This window comes from Danio aesculapii, chromosome 8 (genome assembly GCF_903798145.1).
Source record: "Danio aesculapii chromosome 8, fDanAes4.1, whole genome shotgun sequence".
In the NCBI taxonomy this organism is placed as follows: domain Eukaryota; kingdom Metazoa; phylum Chordata; class Actinopteri; order Cypriniformes; family Danionidae; genus Danio; species Danio aesculapii.
In genome coordinates, this window is record NC_079442.1 from 50,488,760 (window position 1) to 50,509,499 (window position 20,740).

The 20,740-nt window shown below is 38.0% G+C and overlaps 2 protein-coding genes across 5 annotated transcripts in view; both read right to left on the reverse strand.

The window, feature by feature from the left end:
- The window catches only part of pxnb (paxillin b), a 74,440-nt gene extending 65,754 nt beyond the window's left edge, over window positions 1-8,686 (reverse strand). For 3 of the 4 annotated variants that reach the window (XM_056464146.1, XM_056464147.1, XM_056464145.1), the window contains exon 1: window positions 8,541-8,683. In XM_056464146.1, the coding sequence (XP_056320121.1) occupies window positions 8,541-8,553 (13 nt within the window). In that variant the 5' untranslated portion in view covers window positions 8,554-8,683. Of the gene's footprint in view, window positions 1-8,540 lie in introns of all 4 variants that reach the window. The other variant, XM_056464144.1, reaches the window with a different exon arrangement.
- A 4,180-nt stretch (window positions 8,687-12,866) lies between these two features.
- Window positions 12,867-20,174, reverse strand: LOC130234188 (cytoplasmic tRNA 2-thiolation protein 1). Its single transcript, XM_056464470.1, has 3 exons — window positions 19,975-20,174; window positions 16,344-16,848; window positions 12,867-13,644 (listed from the first exon to the last, which is right to left on the reverse strand). The coding sequence occupies exons 2-3, from the start codon at window positions 16,837-16,839 to the stop codon at window positions 13,109-13,111; spliced, it is 1,032 nt and encodes a 343-aa protein (XP_056320445.1). The 5' UTR covers window positions 16,840-16,848; window positions 19,975-20,174; the 3' UTR covers window positions 12,867-13,108.
- Window positions 20,175-20,740: the final 566 nt, after the last annotated feature.

Consider the following 20,740-nt stretch of genomic DNA (forward strand, 5'->3'; position numbering starts at 1 on the left):
ATTTCACACTCTTGTGACTCATCTCTGAAGTTTAGCATTTCTTGACCGAGTCTGAAGTGTGACCATAGAGCTCAACACAAAGCCACTTCCTTTTGCTGCTGTTTCCTGAGGAAGTGAGGTGAGACCCTGAAGGTCTGGAGGCAGCTTAGACCATGGACCCTGTGTGTGTACGTGTGTGTGTGTGTGTGTAATGGGAACCTATTTAGTCATCTGGATCTCTGGCATGTCATTTTTCTATTCCTCCCTTTTCCTGACCTAACATGAACCAAATATATGTGATTAACAGTAGTTAACACTTTTTTGTATGTACATAGTAAGGTCACGGTTAAGTACACACTCTCAAAAATGGCTGCTTGTTCAAACTACTTATTTAAAACGAGCTGAATCATCACAGTTCTTGAGATTTTTTTGGGACAACTTCATTGTTCAACCCAGGCTCATGCTGAAAACGTACCCCTATATGCATTTCTGGAGAGCACCAAATACATCCCAGGAGCTACGTTTTTTACAGTTTTTGTTTTCACGAATCCACCAGTGCACGCTTTTTCAGATCTCAAATTTCTCTTGAGGGTGCCATTTGCGCCTGCTGTTCTCACGTAACTCCACCAGAGGCCGCTGTTGACTGACTGTTTGATCGACTGACCCACCCTCCTCCTTCCCTAAACCCAACCAACAATTTTAAAAAGCACTCCAGAAAAAGAAAAGCCATTGCCTGATTTTTACCATGTTTTCAGATTTTACCACATTCTCACCCTGTTATTTACTTGTTTATTTTATTTTTTGGCTTCTGTTTTTGAAAATGTCGTCATACCGTCCTGTAGCGTTCGTTTTAAAGATGAAATGCAGCCATACGTACTTCTGGCAACATAATTTGCGATCTTCATAAACGTATATAGGGCTACGCTTTCAAAATGAGCCTTATGTTGTAATTGTTTTATGTTCAATCCACTTAAATTTGTTACATTGAATTAATTTATTTGTGTTGGGACAACATGTTTATGAATTGTGTTTAACCCAGCATCTTTTTTACAGTGTACTTCGGTTTTGGGGTCATGGATCCATACGGGTGTGGTACAATAGGAATAATAACAATAATAATCATTTGAAAATCATTTTGCTGAATTTTTCTAATCCGGCTTCATGACACAAGCACAAGGACACAGCAAACACAATCTAACACTCGCTTACAGCGACACTAGAATACAAAACAACACAATGACCTCACTCTCCAATCAAAACAACAAGCACTGAACTGAACTACTGCCATCAATACATACTGACACAGATTATTTCTTTCACAGCTGCATACATTCACAGATATAACCAACAATAAATGAAAATGTGAGCATTTATGTGTGCTTTAAACATATCCTTATATCCTTGGGACTTGTGGAGCTGCGCATCGATGGATTTGCTCTTCAATGTTGGGACTTTCAGCAGTGAAAATTAAACCACAATGAACTGAACTTCAACTCTGAAAACTGGACTGACACTGTTTCAATCTACTAGAACATCTATGTAAAGCTGCTTTGACTAAATCTACATTGTAAAAGCACTGTCTGCTTGCTAACTGTGATGTCATACGAAGCAACCAAGCGCTCTATCAAACTAATGGGTATAATAAACGTTTTTACAAAGCGATGTAATACTTTCGAAAATCACGATCGCAATTATATATATATATATATATATATATATATATATATATATATATATATATATATATATAGTTATATATAGTGTATATATATGTATATATATACACACACACATATACATACATACATACATACATACATACATACATACATATATATATATATAGATATAGATATATATATATATAGATGTATGTATAAAGGGACTAAGCGGAACAGAAAATGAATGAATGAATGATTGCTAAATACGTAATAAGCTAAAATTGAATTATAAATGAAAGAAAATGCTGAAGATGGATTTCATTGAGCAATGCACTGGATGCCATTGGGCCTCATCAACAGGCTAATTCCTAATCCGCTGCCCTGATCGCCTCTTACGAAGCTAATAAAGCATTCCACAGTTAGCAGCTGGTTGGAAAAAGTCCTCTCATTCGCTCTTTGACCCATGCAGTGAGTCAGCTTCCTCCCCCACTCTAAACAGAGGAGCTGGATTTCCCCATTCACACAGCATCAGAACCCAGCTAACACCCATACATATACAAATATAAGTCAGATTTAGTAGCCCCCCATTTATATTTTCCCCCAATTTCTGTTTAACGGAGAGAAGATTTTTTTCAGCACATTTCTAATCATAATAGTTTTAATAACTCATTTCTAATAACTGATTTATTTTATCTTTGTCATGATGACAGTAAATAATATTAGACTAGATATTTTTAAGACACTTCTATACAGCTTAGTGACATTTAAAGGCTTAACTAGGTTAATTAGGTTAACTAGGCAGGTTAGGGCAATTAGGCAAGTTGTTGTAAAGATGGTTTGTTCTGTAGAGAAAAAAAAAATTGCTTAAAGGGGCTAATAATTTTGACCTTAAAATGGTTCTTAAAAAATTAAAAACTGCTTATATTCTTGCCGAAATTAAACAAATAAGACTTTCTCCAGAAGAAAAAATATTATCAGACATACTGTGAAAATCTCCTTGCTCTGTTAAACATCATTTGGGAAATATTTAAAAAAGGAAAAATTCAAAGGGGGTGAATAATTCTGACTTCAACTGTATATATACACACACATTCATACATACATATATATTTACATACATATATATTTTTCCTAAACAGTGACCTTAATTTGAAGGAGGAGAAATAGAAAAGAGTCTTCAATTCTTGTCACTTTGCTCACAGTTGATTGGCTGAATCTCAGTTAGAGATTTCTAAACCAGAACATAACCAGTCCCGGAGCAGGTTAGTCATGCAACAGAAGTTATCATGGTGACAAACAGTAAATAAAGCCGAAATTTCCTCATGTAACCTAAAACCTAGTATTGGAGTGAGCTAAACTGAAACTTAACTGACTAGACAGCTAATCTGGCTTCATGATACAAGCACAAGGACACAGCCAACACAATCTAACACTCGCTTGCAGCTACACCAAAACAACAAGCACTGACCTCCTTCTCCAGCCTCCAGAGTCAAAACAACAAGCACTGAACTACTGCCATCAAACATCTTCCTTCTGGAGACGTCTATAAGTGAACTTTGCTGAAGTACTGCTGCTCAGCCAGTCATTAATGCACAGATAATGATCATCTAGCTGTACACTATCCCATGTGTTACAGGGCAACGTCCATTAATGTCCATATGCAAGATTATTTGCATTTATGCCATTTGCAAAAAGCTTCATCCAAAGTGCATTTGGAGTGGAAATCAAACACATTTCTTGGAAATCAAATGACCTTGCCTTTTCTTTAATGTTTGGGCAAATGCTAATTTGAATTTAGATTATTTCTAGGGGTGGGGAGAAATATTGATACGCCATAGTAGGGATGGCCTAATACTGGAATTCGATACCAATCGATAGTGAAATTTTAAATACGTCCAATTCCCGCTAACATCTGAAAGCTGTTGAGCGCGTTCTTAAACAGCGCTGATTTGCTATTGTGTTCATATGCTCATCAGAAATGACTGTGATTGGCCGTGAAGGTCATCAGTTCACCGAACTCACCGCTGTTTACTAAGTATAACCACAGATCCAGGGACACTGGAGCATTTCAAAGGTGTGAAGATCAGCTTCATCCAAAGTGCATTTGGAGTGGAAATCAAACACATTTCTTGGAAATCAAATGACCTTGCTGTTTCTTAAATGTTTGGGCAAATGCTAATTTGAATTTAGATTATTTATAGGGGTGGGGAGAAATATTGATACGCCATAGTAGGGATGTCATAATACTGGAATTCGATACCAATCGATAGTGAAATTTTAAATGCGTCTACTTCCCGCTAACATTTGAAAGCTGTTGAGCGTATTCTTAAACAGCGCTGATTTGCTATTGTGTTCATATGCTCAACAGAAATGACTGTGATTGGCCGTGAAGGTCATCAGTTCACCGAACTCACCGCTGTTTACTAAGTATAACCACAGATCCAGGGACACTGGAGCATTTCAAAGGCGTGAAGATCAGTCGATTCATCAGCGAAGCACTCGTATGTCAGCTTATAAACAGACCGGCTGATCTTCGCAGCTTTAAAACGCTCCAGTTTTTGCTTGTTTTTTAGGACAACAGTCTCTCCAGCAGAAAAGATATCCAATAATGGCATTTTAAATAGTACAGAAATCAGTGTTTTTGAAACAAACGAAGAGAGCAGAAGTCAATTATTCAGCCAGACCAACACAATCTCACGGCAATTCGTAACTTTTTTTTAGTGGCTAATTCGTACGAATTCGTACGATCTAATTCGTACAATTTAGTACGATTTGCTCATCCTCCAATGACGGTTGGGTTTAGGGGCGGGGTTAGATGCCACGCCTCCTTTTTAAAATCGTACCATTTCGTACGACTGAACTTGTACGAATTCGTACGAATTAGCCACTAAACCCTCAAAACGTAAAATACTTACGTTTACTTGTGAGATCAGGCTGGCCAGACATGTTTACTGCTCCATAATATTATATGTTTCCTAAATTACTAAAAAAATTAAACACATTGTGTTCAATGGGGGGAAAACCCAGACATTTAAAAAGAACCTATTTTAGAGCATTAATCACAATACCAGGATACCGTGAAACCGTGGTATTATTATCTAAGGTTATCATACCGTCAGAAACTTATATTGGCCCATGCGTAAAGTCAAAGCTTTTATTTCTGCAGTGCTTTATACTGAAAATGGTGTCAAATTTCATTCACAAATCTCATTGTGAAGCAAGCTCAGTATTAGGTTGCACAGAATTCTGATTTTGTTCTAGTTCCTTTACTGATTATTCATTTTATTTCAGTATGAATGTCACTGTTGAAGGATGTGATTCACTGCTGAGCGGATCTACTGACCCCAGTGACCCCAAGCAAGCCAAAGGCGACAGTATCTGAGTTTCCATCAGCCAGTGTGCATTTCCAATGTGCATTTTGATATATTGAATGACCAACAAGGGATGGAAATGGTAAATTTGAAACAAAAATCTCTTAATTTGCAAATATGCTTGGTTTTGGACATGTGTAAAAATGTGTTAATGGGTATGACTGAATTGCATTTGACTCTGACTTAGAGAATGCTACACCAATGTGACTAACCAGCGGTCTGCATTATGCCTTGCCATATTACGTGTCCTTTAGTCATGAATAAGGACTCTATATAAATAATTTGCATCTATTATTACTTTTGTCAAATAATAAATTATGCTGGCACTGTAATGATTGTCAATTAGAAAAACCCAAGTAAAACTAGCTTTCTTCAGGTTAGAGAGGGGCTTCAACAGGATGTGGGTGGGAGTGGGTGGTGTCAGTTCACCACTAAAGAGGACACACTCATCCTCATGGAGTTCAGAGTTATTATCTGACCAGCAGTTTACAGGACAAATACATTAATCAAAGCATAAAAATCAAGAAACACAAAGCTGTACAGCCTCTCATTTGATTTCCCAACAACCATCGATCACTCCATCAAAAACACATCTACTAAGCCAGTGTTTCCCAACCCTGTTCCTGAAGGCACACCAACAGTCCACATTTTCAACCTCTCCCTAATCAAACACACCTGAATCAACTCATAACATCAGAAGAGACTCCAAAACCTGAAGTTAATGGGTCAGAAAAAAGAAACACCGAAAATATGTACTGTTGGTGTGCCTCCAGGAACAGGGTTGGGAAACACTGTACTAAGCTACTCTCAAATCACTCATAATATAAAAAACTCATAAGAACTGCACTGGTTTCTCACATTTGAACTAAATTAAATTCAGCACAGTTTGGAATGCATATCATCCGATTACACAAAGGCACTGAATAGATGATGTGATGAACTTTGAGAAACACTATTATTTAAATTACGCAGAATTTCACTTAATATTAATAATAATCATTGTGCTGTAATAAATATAACATTTAATGCTTTAACATTGATTGATTGTTTACTGGAGAATCCTCCAGGTTCTCCCATAGTGCCAATACGAACCACAATCCAAGCGCACAACTATAAAATGTACTATTTTGATTGTTAATACACGTTTTACTCACATATTCTTACTTATACGTAGTACTAATTATTTATGCTTACTTCAATCATATCTGTGAAGCTGAATCTCTTCACTGAAGTGAATTACTGACAAACTTTGACTTGAATCGTGCCAGCAGCCCTTTTTACAGTAATAAAGAATACTATTTAGCTAGTTTCTCTTTTTGCTTCACTTTTTGCTTATATATTCATGCTTCAATATATCGAACTCTCTCTTTAATTATTTACTGCTACTTTGATCATATCTGTGAATTCTGTTTGTGCTTTTCTCTTCACTAAAACTAATCACTGAAAATCTTTGACTTGAATTATATCAACAGCACTTTTACCGTAATAAAGAATACTATTTAGTTAGTTTATTTATCTCTATTCTTCATATTTTACTTTTATATTCATACATGGATTTATTGAACTCTTTTTAAAAATTATTTAATGCTACTTTAATCATATCTGTGAATTAATTTTGTGCCTTTCTCTTTACTGAAGTGAATTACTCATAAACTTTGACTTGAATCAATGCAACAGTACTTTTACAGTAATAAAGAATACTATTTAGTTAGTTTATTTCTCTTTATTCTTCATATTTTACTCTTATATTCATACCAGGATATATTGAACTTTAATTATTTAATGCTACTTTGATCATATCTGTAAATTCTGTTAGTTTTTTTTCTCCTCACTGAAGCGAATTACTGATATAGTTTGACTTGAATCATGCCAACAGCACTTTTTACAGTAATGAAGAATAACATTTAGTTAGTTTATTTCTCTTTTTTCTTCACATTTTACTCTTATATTCATACTTGAATACACTGAAATACATCTTTAATTATTATTTGAGGCTACTGTTTGTTTTTTCTCTTCACTGAAGCGAATCACTGATATACTTTGACTTGAATCACTCCAGCAGCACTTTTTACGGTAATAAAGAATACTATTTAGCTACTTTATTTCTTTTATTATATATTTTTTCTTCCCATTTTACTCTTATCATTATACCCCAATATGTTAAACTTCATCTTTAATAATTATTTAATGCTACTTGGATCATATCTGTAAAGTCTGTTTGTTTTTTTCTCCTCACTGAAGCGAATTACTCATAATCTTTGACTTGAATCATGCCAACAGCACTTTTACAGTAATAAAGAATACTATTTAGTTAGTTAATTTATCTTTATTCTTCATATTTTACTCTTATATTCATACTTGGATTTATTGAACTCTTTTTAAAAATTATTTAATGCTTCTTTAATCATATTTGTGAATTAATTTTGTGCCTTTCTCTTTACTGAAGTGAATTACTCATAAACTTTGACTTGAATCAATGCAACAGCACTTTTTACAGTAATGAAGAATAACATTTAGTTAGTTTATTTCTCTTTTTTCTTCACATCTTACTCTTATATTCATACTTGGATATACTGAAATACATCTTTAATTATTATTTGAGGCTACTGTTTGTTTTTTCTCTTCACTGAAGCGAATCACTGATTTACTTTGACTTGAATCATGTCAACAGCACTTTTTTTTACGATAATAAAGAATACTATTTAGCTACTTTTATTATATATTTTTCTTCCCATTTTACTCTTATCATCATACTCCAATATGTTGAACTTCATCTTTAATAATTATTTAATGCTATATTGATCATATCTGTAAATTCTGTTGGTTTTTTTCTCCTCACTGAAGCGAATTACTGATATACTTTGACTTGAATCATGTCAACAGCACTTTTACAGTAATAAAGAATACCATTTAGGTACTTTATTTCTGTTATTATACATGTTTCCTTCACATTTTGCTCTTATAGTCATTCTTCAATATATTGAACTAAATATTTATTATTATTTAATGCTACTTTGATCATATCTGTATATTCTGTTAGTACTTTTCTCCTCACTGAAGCGAATTACTCATAAACTTTGACTTGAATCGTGCACTTTTAGGCTTTGACCGAATGTAACAAATATTCTTGACAACAAACAACTTAATGACAAACCAATGTGCATCAGCATCATTTGAACGAGCTAAATAACATTTTACGACTCCAGATGCTCATCTAAACGGGGAAAACCAGCGCACAACACGACTCAGCTTTACAGTTCACCTCAGTTTTTTTTCCTGACACACATGTGAGTTTAAATTGTCACTGTAACCGAAAGGAATGTGACGTCAAGCGAGATGGAACGTAAATAGTTACAATGTAACAAAGTGACGTCTGTCCCGTTCAGTGAAAGTGTTACTTTGTATCGCTTATCTTTCCCGTTAGCTCATTGGCTACTGTAGTTAGCCTGTCTCTCCCTCTAATATTTTTTCCGCTATGTTTGCGTTTCTCTCTCTCCCAAACAAACATGTGGGAATGTGTGCGTCTTACCTAGATCATCCATGTTCGCGGGCTTCCAGAAGAACTCTGCTCCTAATCCGAATCTGGAGGATAATGTGTGGAGCTGCTGTTACAGAAGACAAGTCTGTGCTGAAGTTTGTCCTGCTGTTGTAGACGCTGGTCTGTGTGGCTGGACCTTACTGGACCCCCTAAACGCCACAGAACAGAGGAACTGACTTCACTACAGCGGCTCCTGCTGGACGAACTGCGCAACACCAGTAATCAAAACATTTTGTCATTACATTTCTGACTTTTGCTGTGGGGTTGATTTTTATTCTGAGCATTCCTGGGTAACCAGAGGAAGCCAATATTGGAGGAAGCTTCTGCAATTTACTTACACTCACCGGCCACCATATTATGGAGCTAATAATATGCCAAAACAATCTGAATTTGAATTGTGTTTATTTGAATTATTGACAATTGTAATTTAAGAAATCTGAATTTTTATCTGTCGTTAAAATTCGTTTTGAATTTGAATTTCTTCATTTGAATTTTTATTTCTTCATTTGAATTTGAATTTCATAACTTGAATATTGAACATCTGAAATGTAAGACAACTGAATTTTTCATAGACATATTTTCAGACTTCAGATTTTTTTGTGCTCTGAATTTATAGACTGCAGATATTATGTTTACTGCTCTTTTCTGCTGAATCTGAATTTCACGATTTGAATTTCTGGTATTGAAGTTTAGAATATTGAATTTGTTCTGAATTTCTTCATCTTGAAAAGTTGAAACTGTATTTTTACAAACCCAATATCTGCAGTCTATGAATTCAGAACACAAAAAATCTGAAGTCTGAAAATATGTCTATGAAAATTTCAGCCTTGAAAAATTTAGTTGTCTTACATTTCAGATGTTCAATATTCAAGTTAAATTAATTTGAATTAAGTTGAATGTGCTGTCCTGTTTGTTATTTCCCTAATAAATGATAATAGGCTACTTTTTAAAAATAAAAAACTTTAACAGAGTCCTATTTTTTCGAATGATATATTCATTCATTCATTCATTTTCTTTTCAGCTTAGTCCCTTCATTAATCTGGGGTCGCCACAGCGGAATGAACCACCAACTTATCCAGCATTTGTTTTATGCAGCAGATGCCCTTCCAGCCGCAACCCATCACTGGGAAACACACACACACTTATTCACACACACATACACTACGGACAATTTAGCCTACCCAATTCACCTGTACCGCATGTCTTTGGACTGTGGGGGAAACAAAGAGCAAGGATCCATCTTGCCTTGTATCAACGGGGGGATATTTTCTTGGCACAACTTTGGGCCCATTAGTACCAGTTGAGCATTATGTAAACACCACAGCGTACCTGAGTATTGTTGCTGACCATGTCCATCCCTTTATGACCACAGTGTCTCCATCTTCTGATGGCTACTTCCAGCAGGATAACACAGCCTGTCATTAAGTGTGAATCATCTCAGACTGGTTTCTTGAACATGACAATGAGTTCACTGTACTCAAATGGCCTCCACAGTCACCATATCTCAATCCAATAGAGCACCTTTGGGATGTGGTGGAACGGGAGATTCGCATCATGGATGTGCAGCCAACAAATCTGCAGCAACTACATGATGCTATCATGTCAATATGGAGCAAAATCTCTGAGGCATATTTCCAGTGCCTTGTTGAATCTACGCCATGAAGGAGTAAGGCAGTTCTGAAGGCAAAAGCAGGTCCAACCCGGTACTAGTGAGGTGTACCTGATAAAGTGGCCAGTGAGTGTATATGTGCATATTATTATATACAACTCCACACAGAAATGCCAACTGAGCCGGCGCTCAAACCAGCGACCTTCTTGCTGTGAGTGCTAACTACTGAGCCACCGTGTTGCCTAAAGCAAGACGTTTTGAAAAATGTTTGGAACCTGTAACCATTGACTTCCATAGTATTTGTTTTAGTATTTAATCAGTGTAATCGTGTAGAAGCGATGCCTTTAAATAAAGACAAATAACTGGAAACAATAGTAAAAATGACAAATAACTTGAATGTCTCGATGTTGTTTAAATAAATAAAATGGTCAGCGCCAATAGCCTAGTGGTACTGTGCGCTGACATATAGCACCAACGTGCTCACGGCGACCCGAGTTTGATTCCCGTCTTTTTGCCGATCCTTCCCCTCTCTCTGCTCCCAATGCTTTCCTGTCTGAAATCTTTACTGTCCTGTCATAATAAAGGTGAAAAACCCCAGAAAAAAATTATTATTAAATAAATAAAATGAAGCATATGAATCATTCCTCCTAATGTGAACGCAATGCAAGCTTATAAAGCTCATGTTTGCTTCAAAACAAGTGTATCTGGTTTTTAATGCATAAATAGTTCCTTTATGCAGTTTAACACATGAGGAGAGGGGAAAGTTAGGACGATTCTAAGGGCCCATACATTTAGGGGGCCCCCAGAGAAATTATCAAGGGCCCGCAATTGTCACCCCACACCCCGCTCATCACTTTCATCCTCGATCTCCTCCCCCGCTCTTCACTTTCATTTCACCCCACAACACCATTCTTCACTTTCATTTACGACCACACCCCCCCTTTTTTATCCGCGATTCACCCCCCATTCACTTTCATTTGCGACCACATACCCCCCCCCCCCCCCTTCACTTTCGTCCGCAATCATGCCAACACAACCCATCCGCCCGCTCTTCACTTTCATCCGAGATCACCCGCGCCCAGTGGCGCCCCTGCATACAGCAGTGGACATTGTCTGTGTGTGTGTGTGTGTGTGTGTAAGAACTTTGTAATGACATTGCGTGTGACTCATCGTTGCAACTCGCACATCAAATAACCATTGGGAAAGTTCGCAGCCGAGGGAGGAGACACTCTGACAGGTACGTGGGAACAGTGGGCGGGGAGAACTAGCGTTAAAGGTACAGGCAACAAAAACAGCTACAACAGGCTCAGAGCTAAAACTCACTGAAAGGTCTAATAAATAATCGGATGGGTGTTTTGAGCTGAAACTTTACAGACACATTCTGGAGACACAAAAGACTTAAATCTGGAAAAAGGGGTAAAATAGGTGCCCTTTAAATAAGTATGAACATGACTTGCATTGTTTCAAAAACAATAATAGGCCTTTTTTCCTTTAAAGGGCACATAGTTGACCTCTTTTTTATGATTTAATATTAATATTCTGGTTCTTCTGAGTGTGCCAGTTTAGGTTCAGTTCAAAACACAATTCAGATTTTTTTATTATAATGTGTTAAAAGTGTCATGTTGGGGGCGTGTCCACAGCTCGCTGATTTATGGGTGTGTTGCTTCACATGTAGATTAGTTTCAGCTTCCCGCCAACGTAACAAGGGGGCGGGGCCATGAGCTCACCCGCTCTGCGTTTGCAACAGTCTGACAGGCAGACGGAGAAGGAGAGGATCAGCATTCAGTCGTACATGTACGACTCTGACACAGACCAAGCAGAGAGTACAAAATCATTTGTGTCTTTGTACAGTTTTACAGCCAACTGTGTGCTAGTTTCAAGTACCGAGCTTGTACACAGAAACTAATAACCACGCACACTGAATTAACTTTGACTGAGGCACGGGATGCGCCGCTCGAAGCCACGACACGGCACACCAGACACTCCAGAAACATGAAGTGTCCCGAATCGTCACGCCACGCATTTTTGAATTCTAAACATAGGTTTCTGCAGCGGTCTGCAGCGCCCAGCCGTCGACTTGAGTGTACCCTGATAGAAACCTATGTTTAGAATTCTAAAACGCATGCTAGTTAAGATCACAGGGAGCTTCTGGGATCGCGAGAAATGCAAACAGCTGAAGTATAAGGTAGACTCAATGAGAAGTACACATGTTTGCAAACCTACCTGAAGATACAACCAATAATTCCGATTAGAGCGATAATGTGGAGAATATTGATCTTGTGTTGAGCCCAATGAGCCTTGCATCTAAAAATAGAGCTAGGGTGTTCCTTTAGTGATATTGCTTCGACTCACGCTGAAAATGGCGGACGTGAAACAACAAACTGAGAATATGATGACGCACCTGTCAATCAATATTGGTGGGTGGGGGGACCGCACTCCTACGTAAAGTTGCGGTCGATTTGAAAACAGCTCCAATTGGTCCACCGTTTTTTATGTTGTTAAATTGAAAAAAAAAGCACTGGGTGTGCTTATATCACCCCAATATGACGGTCTATACACCATACATGCACATATGTCTGTCCAAACAGCTTGAAAAGTAGATTTTGTACCATAGGTGCCCTTTAAATTTTTCCCTTTAGCCTTTTTTTGTCTTTAAATAGACAAACAACTGGAAACAAATCTAAAAATGACAAATAACTTTATTGTCTTGATGCTGTTTAAATAAATTAAAACCATTCCTCCTATTCTGAAAGTGGTGCAAGCTAATAAAGTTCATGTTTGCTTCAAAACAAGTGTATCTGGTTTTTAACTGACCAATTGTTTCCTTTTAGGCAGATTGATTAACGTGAGGTCTCCATTCCTTGCAGCTGAAATTCAATATATCAACGAACAGACTTTGTATATAATACACATTCATCCCATGCACACACAACTCAAAAGTGGTTTTATATCAAAAGTCCACAGCCTTCAGCTTTTTCTCCTCCTGCTCGGTCAGAGGCTCCTGAGCCAGAATTTTACCGTGCAGCCGGTGATGCTTCCCTATTCCCAGTTTGGGCAAACCTCGATTCAGGCCCTCCAGCAGAACGCAGGACTTACACAGTGCCTGACTGGAGATGTATCCGCAGCGTGAGCATGTTCCCTGCACCGGCATCTTCACACCCTCCTTCACGGAGAGCGTCTCCCCGGAGTGGATGACGTCTATGATGGCGCTGGGCCTGATGGACTCCAGGTCTTTGAGGAAAGCACGAGCGTGACCCCGGTAGGCGTTGGGTGAGTAGATGCACTCGGTGGAGAAGTAATCCAGCCTCTTGAAGTAGGCGTAGAGGACGATTTCTTTCTCGTAGGCGTATTTGAGAGGTTTGCAGCGTGGGATGGCGCCGTCTCCTTCACTGGAGGTGCTAATGGCGGTGCAGCGGCGAAGACGAGCGATGTCTCCACGCAGAACGTTCATCAGCACCGTCTCGGCTACATCATCTGCATTGTGACCTGCACATCAAACAAAGCAAAGCTCAGTCTACACTGAAGAAATGTAGTATTTCACTATAATTGTTTTGATCTTTACCTTATAAATGTGCCCTTGATTTTGTGTAGATGTACTCAGGATGAGTCAGTCATATTAAGATTATATATATATATATATATATAATATATATGTATATTTATACACACAGACACACGCACGCACGCACGTGCACAATAATAGGTACACCTCTCCAATTGCATGTTAGCACAAATTTCTAATCAGCCAACCATATGGCAGCAACTCAATGCATTTAGGCATGTAGACATGGTCAAGATGATCTGCTGCAGTTCAAAGTGGGCATCAGAATGGAGAAGAAAGGAGATTTAAGTGACTTTGAATGTGGCATGGTTGTTGGTGCCAGACGGGCTGGTCTGAGTATTTCAGAAACAGCTGATCTGCTGGGATTTTCACGCACAACCATCTCTGGGTTTTACAGAGAATGGTCTGAAAAAGAGAAAATATCCAGAGAGCGGCAGTTCTGTGGGCACAAATGCCTTGTTGATGCCAGAGGAGAATGGCCAGACTGGTCCCAGCTGGCAACAGTAACTCAAATAACCACTTGTTACAACCGAGGTCTGCAGAAGAGCATCTCTGAATGCACAACACGTCCAACCTTGAGGCAGATGAGCTACAGCAGCAGAAGACCACACCGGGTGCCACTCCTGTCAGCTAAGAACAGGAAACTGAGGCTACAATTCACACAGGCTCACCAAAATTAGACCATAGAAGATTGGAAAAACGTTGCCTGGTCTGATGAGTCTCCATTTCTGCTGCGACATTCAGATAGAAGGGTCAGAATTTGCTGTCAACAACATGAAAGCATGGATTCATCCTGCCTTGTATCAATGGTTCAGGCTGCTGGTGGTGTAATGGTGTGGGGGGATATTTTCTTGGCACAACTTTGGGCCCATTAGTACCTACTGAGTATTGCGTCAACACCACAGCCTACCTGAGTATTATTGCTGACCATGTCCATCCCTTTATGACCACAGTGTACTCATCTTTTGATGGCTACTTCCAGCAGGATAACGCACCATGTCATAAAGTGCAAATGATCTCAGACTGGTTTCTTGAACATGACAATGAGTTCACTGTACTCAAATGGCCTCCACAGTCACCAGATGTCAATCCAATAGAGCAGCTTTGGGATGTGGTGGAACAAGTGATTCGCATCATGGATGTGCAGCCGACTAATCTGCAGCAACTGCGTGATGCTATCATGTCAATATGGAGCAAAATCTCTAAGGAATTTTTCTAGTATCTTGTTGAATCTAAGCCATGATTGATTAAGGCAGTTCTGAAGGCAAAAGGGGGTCCAACCCAGTACTAGTAAGGTGTACCTAAGGTGTGTGTGTGTGTGTGTGTGTGTGTGCGTGTGCGTGTGCGTGTGTGCGTGTGCATATATATATATATATATCAAAATTGTTTAATATTAGGAATTTTTCAGTCTTTCCTATCTATTTTTTCTACTGGAGAAAGTCTTATTTGTTTTATTTCCGCTAGAATAAAAGCAGTTTTAAATTTTTTTAAACCATTTTAAGTTAAATATAATTTTTTTTAGCTTGCCTACAGAACAAACCAGTGGTCCAATAACTTGCCTAATTATCCTAACTTGCCTAATAATCTAGTGTCTTACTAGTAGTAATACTAGTATCTTGCAAAATCAGTAAAAGTAAAAAAATATATATAATGCATGGTCACCATGGCAAAGACAAAAGAAATGAATACTATCATGTTTAAAAATGTGTTAAAATATTCTCTCCATTAAGCAACACTTGATAAATAAATACATTTCCTTTATTTAATAGGGGGGCTAAAACTATTACTTTAACTGCATGTATACATGTAAATGTTTATTTTGCATTGTGACTTTATTATGAAATCCTTGTTTTCACAATAAGGGCGCCACAGTGGCTCAGTGGTTAGCACTGTTGTTTGCATGTTCTCCCTGTGTTCGTGTGGGTTTCCTCCAGGTGCTCTGGTTTCTCCCACAGTCCAAAGACGTGCGCCATAGGTGAATTGAATAAACTAAATTGGCCGTAGTGTATGTGTGTGAATGAGAGTGTATGGGTGTTTCCCAGTACTGGGTTGCAGTTGGAAGGGCATTCGCTGTGTAAAAATACGCTGGATAAATTGGCAGTTCATTCCGCTAATAAATAAAGGGAATAAGCCGAAGGAAAACTAATAAATGAATGTTTCCATAAATTAAAATTAAATTTACATTTGCACATAAATGTAAAATAGGCCTTAGTTCAGTTCAATTCATGTTTATTTATATAGTATTAAATATTTTATTAAATGCATATAGCTGAATTGAAATGGTTGAACTTTACACAGCTGAAATGAACTTAACTAACTTCCACTTAGCTTTACAGCAGAATTGAAACACATGCCATAATTGAGGAAGTCTGCATCAGCGATTCTCTTATTTTCTATTTATCTGTAGCGTACATAGCGCAGAAAAAGTCAACCCGACTTGAACACCTTGAAAATATCTAAATGTAACTCATTATTTCTCAACATACATTAAAATGCACTATTTTAGCCCATAATGTTACAATGCAGCTGTTTTTAACATCTAAAAACATACTCGACACTGGAAAAGGTGGTCATACGTAGGCTCACACGGACAGAAACCAGAGGATTTAGTCATGTAACCCACCTGTGCATATCTTATCGACGTTCAGCATCATGGCTCCTCTGTCCAGTGCCTGTCTGCGAAACACACCGCAGAACGTGCAGTTATTCTTCAAGCCCACCTGCTTCACAATGGCATCCATAGTCCATCCGTAGAGCTCTTCATAAGACACGATCTTCAGTGGCAGCTCATACTGCTGCTGGTTCCTCTTCACCGTCTCCAGAGAATCATCTCTATAACCTGTGATGCCTTCATCCACTGACAGCAGCAGAAGCTTCAGGCCGTAATCATAGCGTTCGTTTAGCAACTTCATCACATGGGCCAGAACTGTAGAGTCTTTTCCACCTGACGCCCCGATGGCCACGGTCTCTCCACGATTAAAGAGTCCGGCGGACATGATGGTTTGATGGATCTCCTCCTCAAAAGCCCAGAAGAAGCAGTCTTTACAGAGAGAGTGTCCAGTCTTGGGTCGTTTCAGCACGGCACGCTTCTGATCACAGTTACTGCACTGGACCGGCATGATGACAAACTGTAAAACAGGAGGATTTTAGAATTAAAACTAGGGTTTCAGCATCCATCAGTCACATTGCAATATCTGTCATGTTGAGTCAGATTAATATTTGACCAGGGGTTATAGTTAAAGGTCCCATGAAATTAAAATAAAGTTTTTTTTTAGATTTTAGTATCAGTATTGTTAGTTTTTAGGATATCTATAAGCTAGTGTGCACAAAAACAGTTACAAAATTCACATTTCTAAGATACATGGTTTCTGCTACAGTCATTCTTCCGTGGTAGGGCGCCACGTCTCATTCATCTCACCACGTCTACATTACAGCTTTCATTCGAATCATTCAGTCGTTGTTTTTTTAATGGCGGGTTATAAATCGCGAAAAAAATGTATTAAAAGGTAAGCGAATTATAACAGCGCAAACTTTTCTGTAACCGTAGTAGTGCTGTGTGTCATTTGTTTAACCCTTTAAGGCAACCCAGGCTCATTCTGAGAACGTAGTCCTGTGGACGTTTCTGGAGACCGCGAAATACGTCCCGGGAGGTACGTATTATTGCAGTTTTTGTTTTCGCGAATCAGCGAGAGGCCGCTGCGCGCGCTTTCACCACTCGAACGTCTCTCGCGAATGCCGTTTGTGCCCGCGCCGTTCTCGTGTAAACCCGCCAGAGGCCGCTGTCGAACGACCTTCCGCCTGTCTGCCTGGATGACAGAATGATTGACCGTGCGACCGGCCAATCGGCTGACCCACACTCCTCCTTCCCTTAAACCCAACCAACGACGATTCACAAAAGCAGTCCAGAAAAAGAAAAGCCCTCATCTGATTTTCACCACGTTTTCGGATTTTGACCACATTCTCACCCTGTGACGAACTTGTTCGCTTCATTTTTTTGATTTTGTTTTTGTTTTCTTACCTGATTTCTGGAATCGCTCTTCCCCGGACTCAAACCCGGTCGTCGTCATCGTCGTGGTCAGCCCCTCTCTGCCGACGTACACGAAGAGCTAGCTGGACAAACTGGTTGCTGCGGGAAAGCCCTCCACACGGAGGCGAGCGGCCGGCCGGCAAGTGCCGAAAGAAACAGCGTCACACCGCCCCGTAGCGTTCGCTTAAAAAAATGAAATGCAGCCGTACGTACCTCCGGCTACATATTTTGCGGTCTCCAGAAACATCCACGGGACTACGTTTTCATAATGAGCCTGGGTTGCTTTAAGGTTACGTGCTGACTGACTGACATGTGCGTGATGCACGAGCCCAGTAAACATGACGTAGCTTTCAGTTAAAATGAACACAGTTTATATAATTATACTTTATTTATAGATAAAAGTCTGTGGTTTTGCTTGCAATGACTTGATCTTGCTGGAGTTTATAGCCGTTTTACTTTACTTCAGGACGCATTAATGCTGCTCTGTAGGTCTGTTGGAGACATTCATAAATATTCCTAGCAAATCTAATAAACGTTGGAGACATACTCGTTACATAAACGCACTAAATCACACTTCAGCAGCGTTTATTTGAGAGCGCACAAGAAAATCTGCACTTGAGCAGCTTATATTTGAGAGTGTGCAAGAAGAGTTGTGCACGAACAGAGGAAATCGGCACACAAGCAGAGATCTCCATGCTCATATTACATCAATGCGATCTCGACTTGTAATACTGAGCTCACGACATCTGTGATTGAAATAACGCCATTGGTAGTTGATGGATCTGTGTAAAAGGCTGCCGCCACAGCTGGAAAAAATCCTAGAGGAAACACTGAGATATAAAACTGATATAAACATGTAAAGCTTGTAGTTTGTCACTTCCACCTACATGGATTAACGGTTTTATTCCTGCCACCTTCAGTTTCTCATCACATCATAACCACCAGCAAAACACTATTGGCTGTTTTTTTTTTTTTAAAGAGTAGGTACTCTATGTCCCACACTCTCATCGTGTTTCAGTTGAGATTAAGACTGCTCGATTATGGGAAAAATCATAATCACGATTATTTTGGTCATAATTGTAATCACGATTATTCAAAACAATTATCAGTTGAAGTCAAAATTATTCGCCCTCCTGTGAATTTTTTTTTAAATAAATATTTCACAAATCACGTTTAACAGAGCAAGGAATTTTCACAGTATTTCCTATAATATTTTTTCTTTCTTATTTGTTTTATTTCAGCTACAATGAAAGCAGTTTAAATATTTTAAAACCCATGTTAAGGTCAATATTATTAGCCCCCTTAAGCAATATATTTTTGTGATTGTCTGCAGAAGAAACTACTGTTATAAGTAAAAAAAATAAGTATAAGTAAAAAAAAAATTTACTTTGCCCTATGTTGTATTATTATCAGTTTATTCACTGATATATGTATATATGTATATCTATCTATCTATATATATGTATATATGTATATGTATATGTATGTGTATATATATATATATATATATATATATATATATATATATATATATATATATATATATATATATATATATATATATAAATACATTAAACCTTTCACATTATTAGAACCTATTAGATTAGGTCATGTTATATTAATCCCAAAATGAAGTTTGAAGAACAATATAGGGAGCAGGTCTCAAGTTGTCTCTGAATGAATGTGCAAATAGAAAACCAACTTTACCTCAATCCTCTTGCATTTTAGTTTAAGATTGAAGTAAAGTTGGTTTTATATTCACTCATTCATTCAGTAACAACTTAAGACATGCTCCCTATATTGTTAACCATGGTACTTTGATTATTCGGGCTGAAATCAAAGGCAAGTATAACTTCAAAACAACATTAGCACTATTTAACTGACTGTGAACAGTGTAATACTTTGATAGTCATTTGCTGCTTATATGATTCCACTATTTAGAATTTGCAAATACTTTTCTGAAATGATATTATTAAGGAGAAAGTCAGAATGTGTGAATATAAAACCAACTTTATCTCGATTAGTTTAAGGGCTTGTCGGTTTCTTAAAGCTAAACAAAATAATATGTGAAATAAATTAAGAAAAGGTTAAAGAACTGTCAGAAACGAAATGATTTCAGGAATTCAAAGTATAGTAGAAACAAACAGAGAGACATTAAGAAATAAAACGAGGGCTAAAATATTAGTGTATATTAAGTGTATGAACTGTTAGAACATAAAAGACCAACCTGGAGAAGTTCCTGAGGTGTACGTCAGTTCATTTAAACAGGTGAAAACGTAAACAATGAAAATAAAACGCTAAATCAGGGCTATAAAACACATAGGTCAGTTGTTTAACGACTAATTAAAACACATAATGTGAATTTAAAATACATCTAATCACGAACATCTCTGGCTATATCAGAAAACACGTTTTTTCAAGCACGTCACTGACGTCACAAACATCACAAACGTGACTTCCTGTTTGAGCCCATTTGAGTTCTCGCGCCCTCTTGTGTCCTGGCGAGTCTCAATTTTATGTTTATTTATTTATTTACTTTTAAGCATTATGCTAGTGAGGTAGCAGTACAGTATTTAAAACGTATTATTCATTAAGTGTACACACGATTACACGTATAAATATGTTAAGCAAACTGCGAACATTCTCATCATAGTCTAGCACAGGGGTAGGGAACCTCTTGGCTCGGGAGCCACATGCGGCTCTTTGACCAAAAATATTGTGGCTCTCCAGCTGTCTCTCTTCAATAATATATCAAATTTAAAAAATTATAACTGTTACTAATAATCAGTTTCCTATTAAAAATACAATTTCCTGATTTGGAGGACCGTAGTACTGCTAACATTAAAAGTGCCTGGGAGTTTGAGTTGGGTGAAAAGTTTGAGGTTGACTGGTGGGCAAAGGCTGTTGACAGAATCTATTCAAGTTCAATATGTGCCCGGCTTTCACTCATTCAGTTTAAAATATTCCATAGGGTTCATTACTACAAAGCTCTG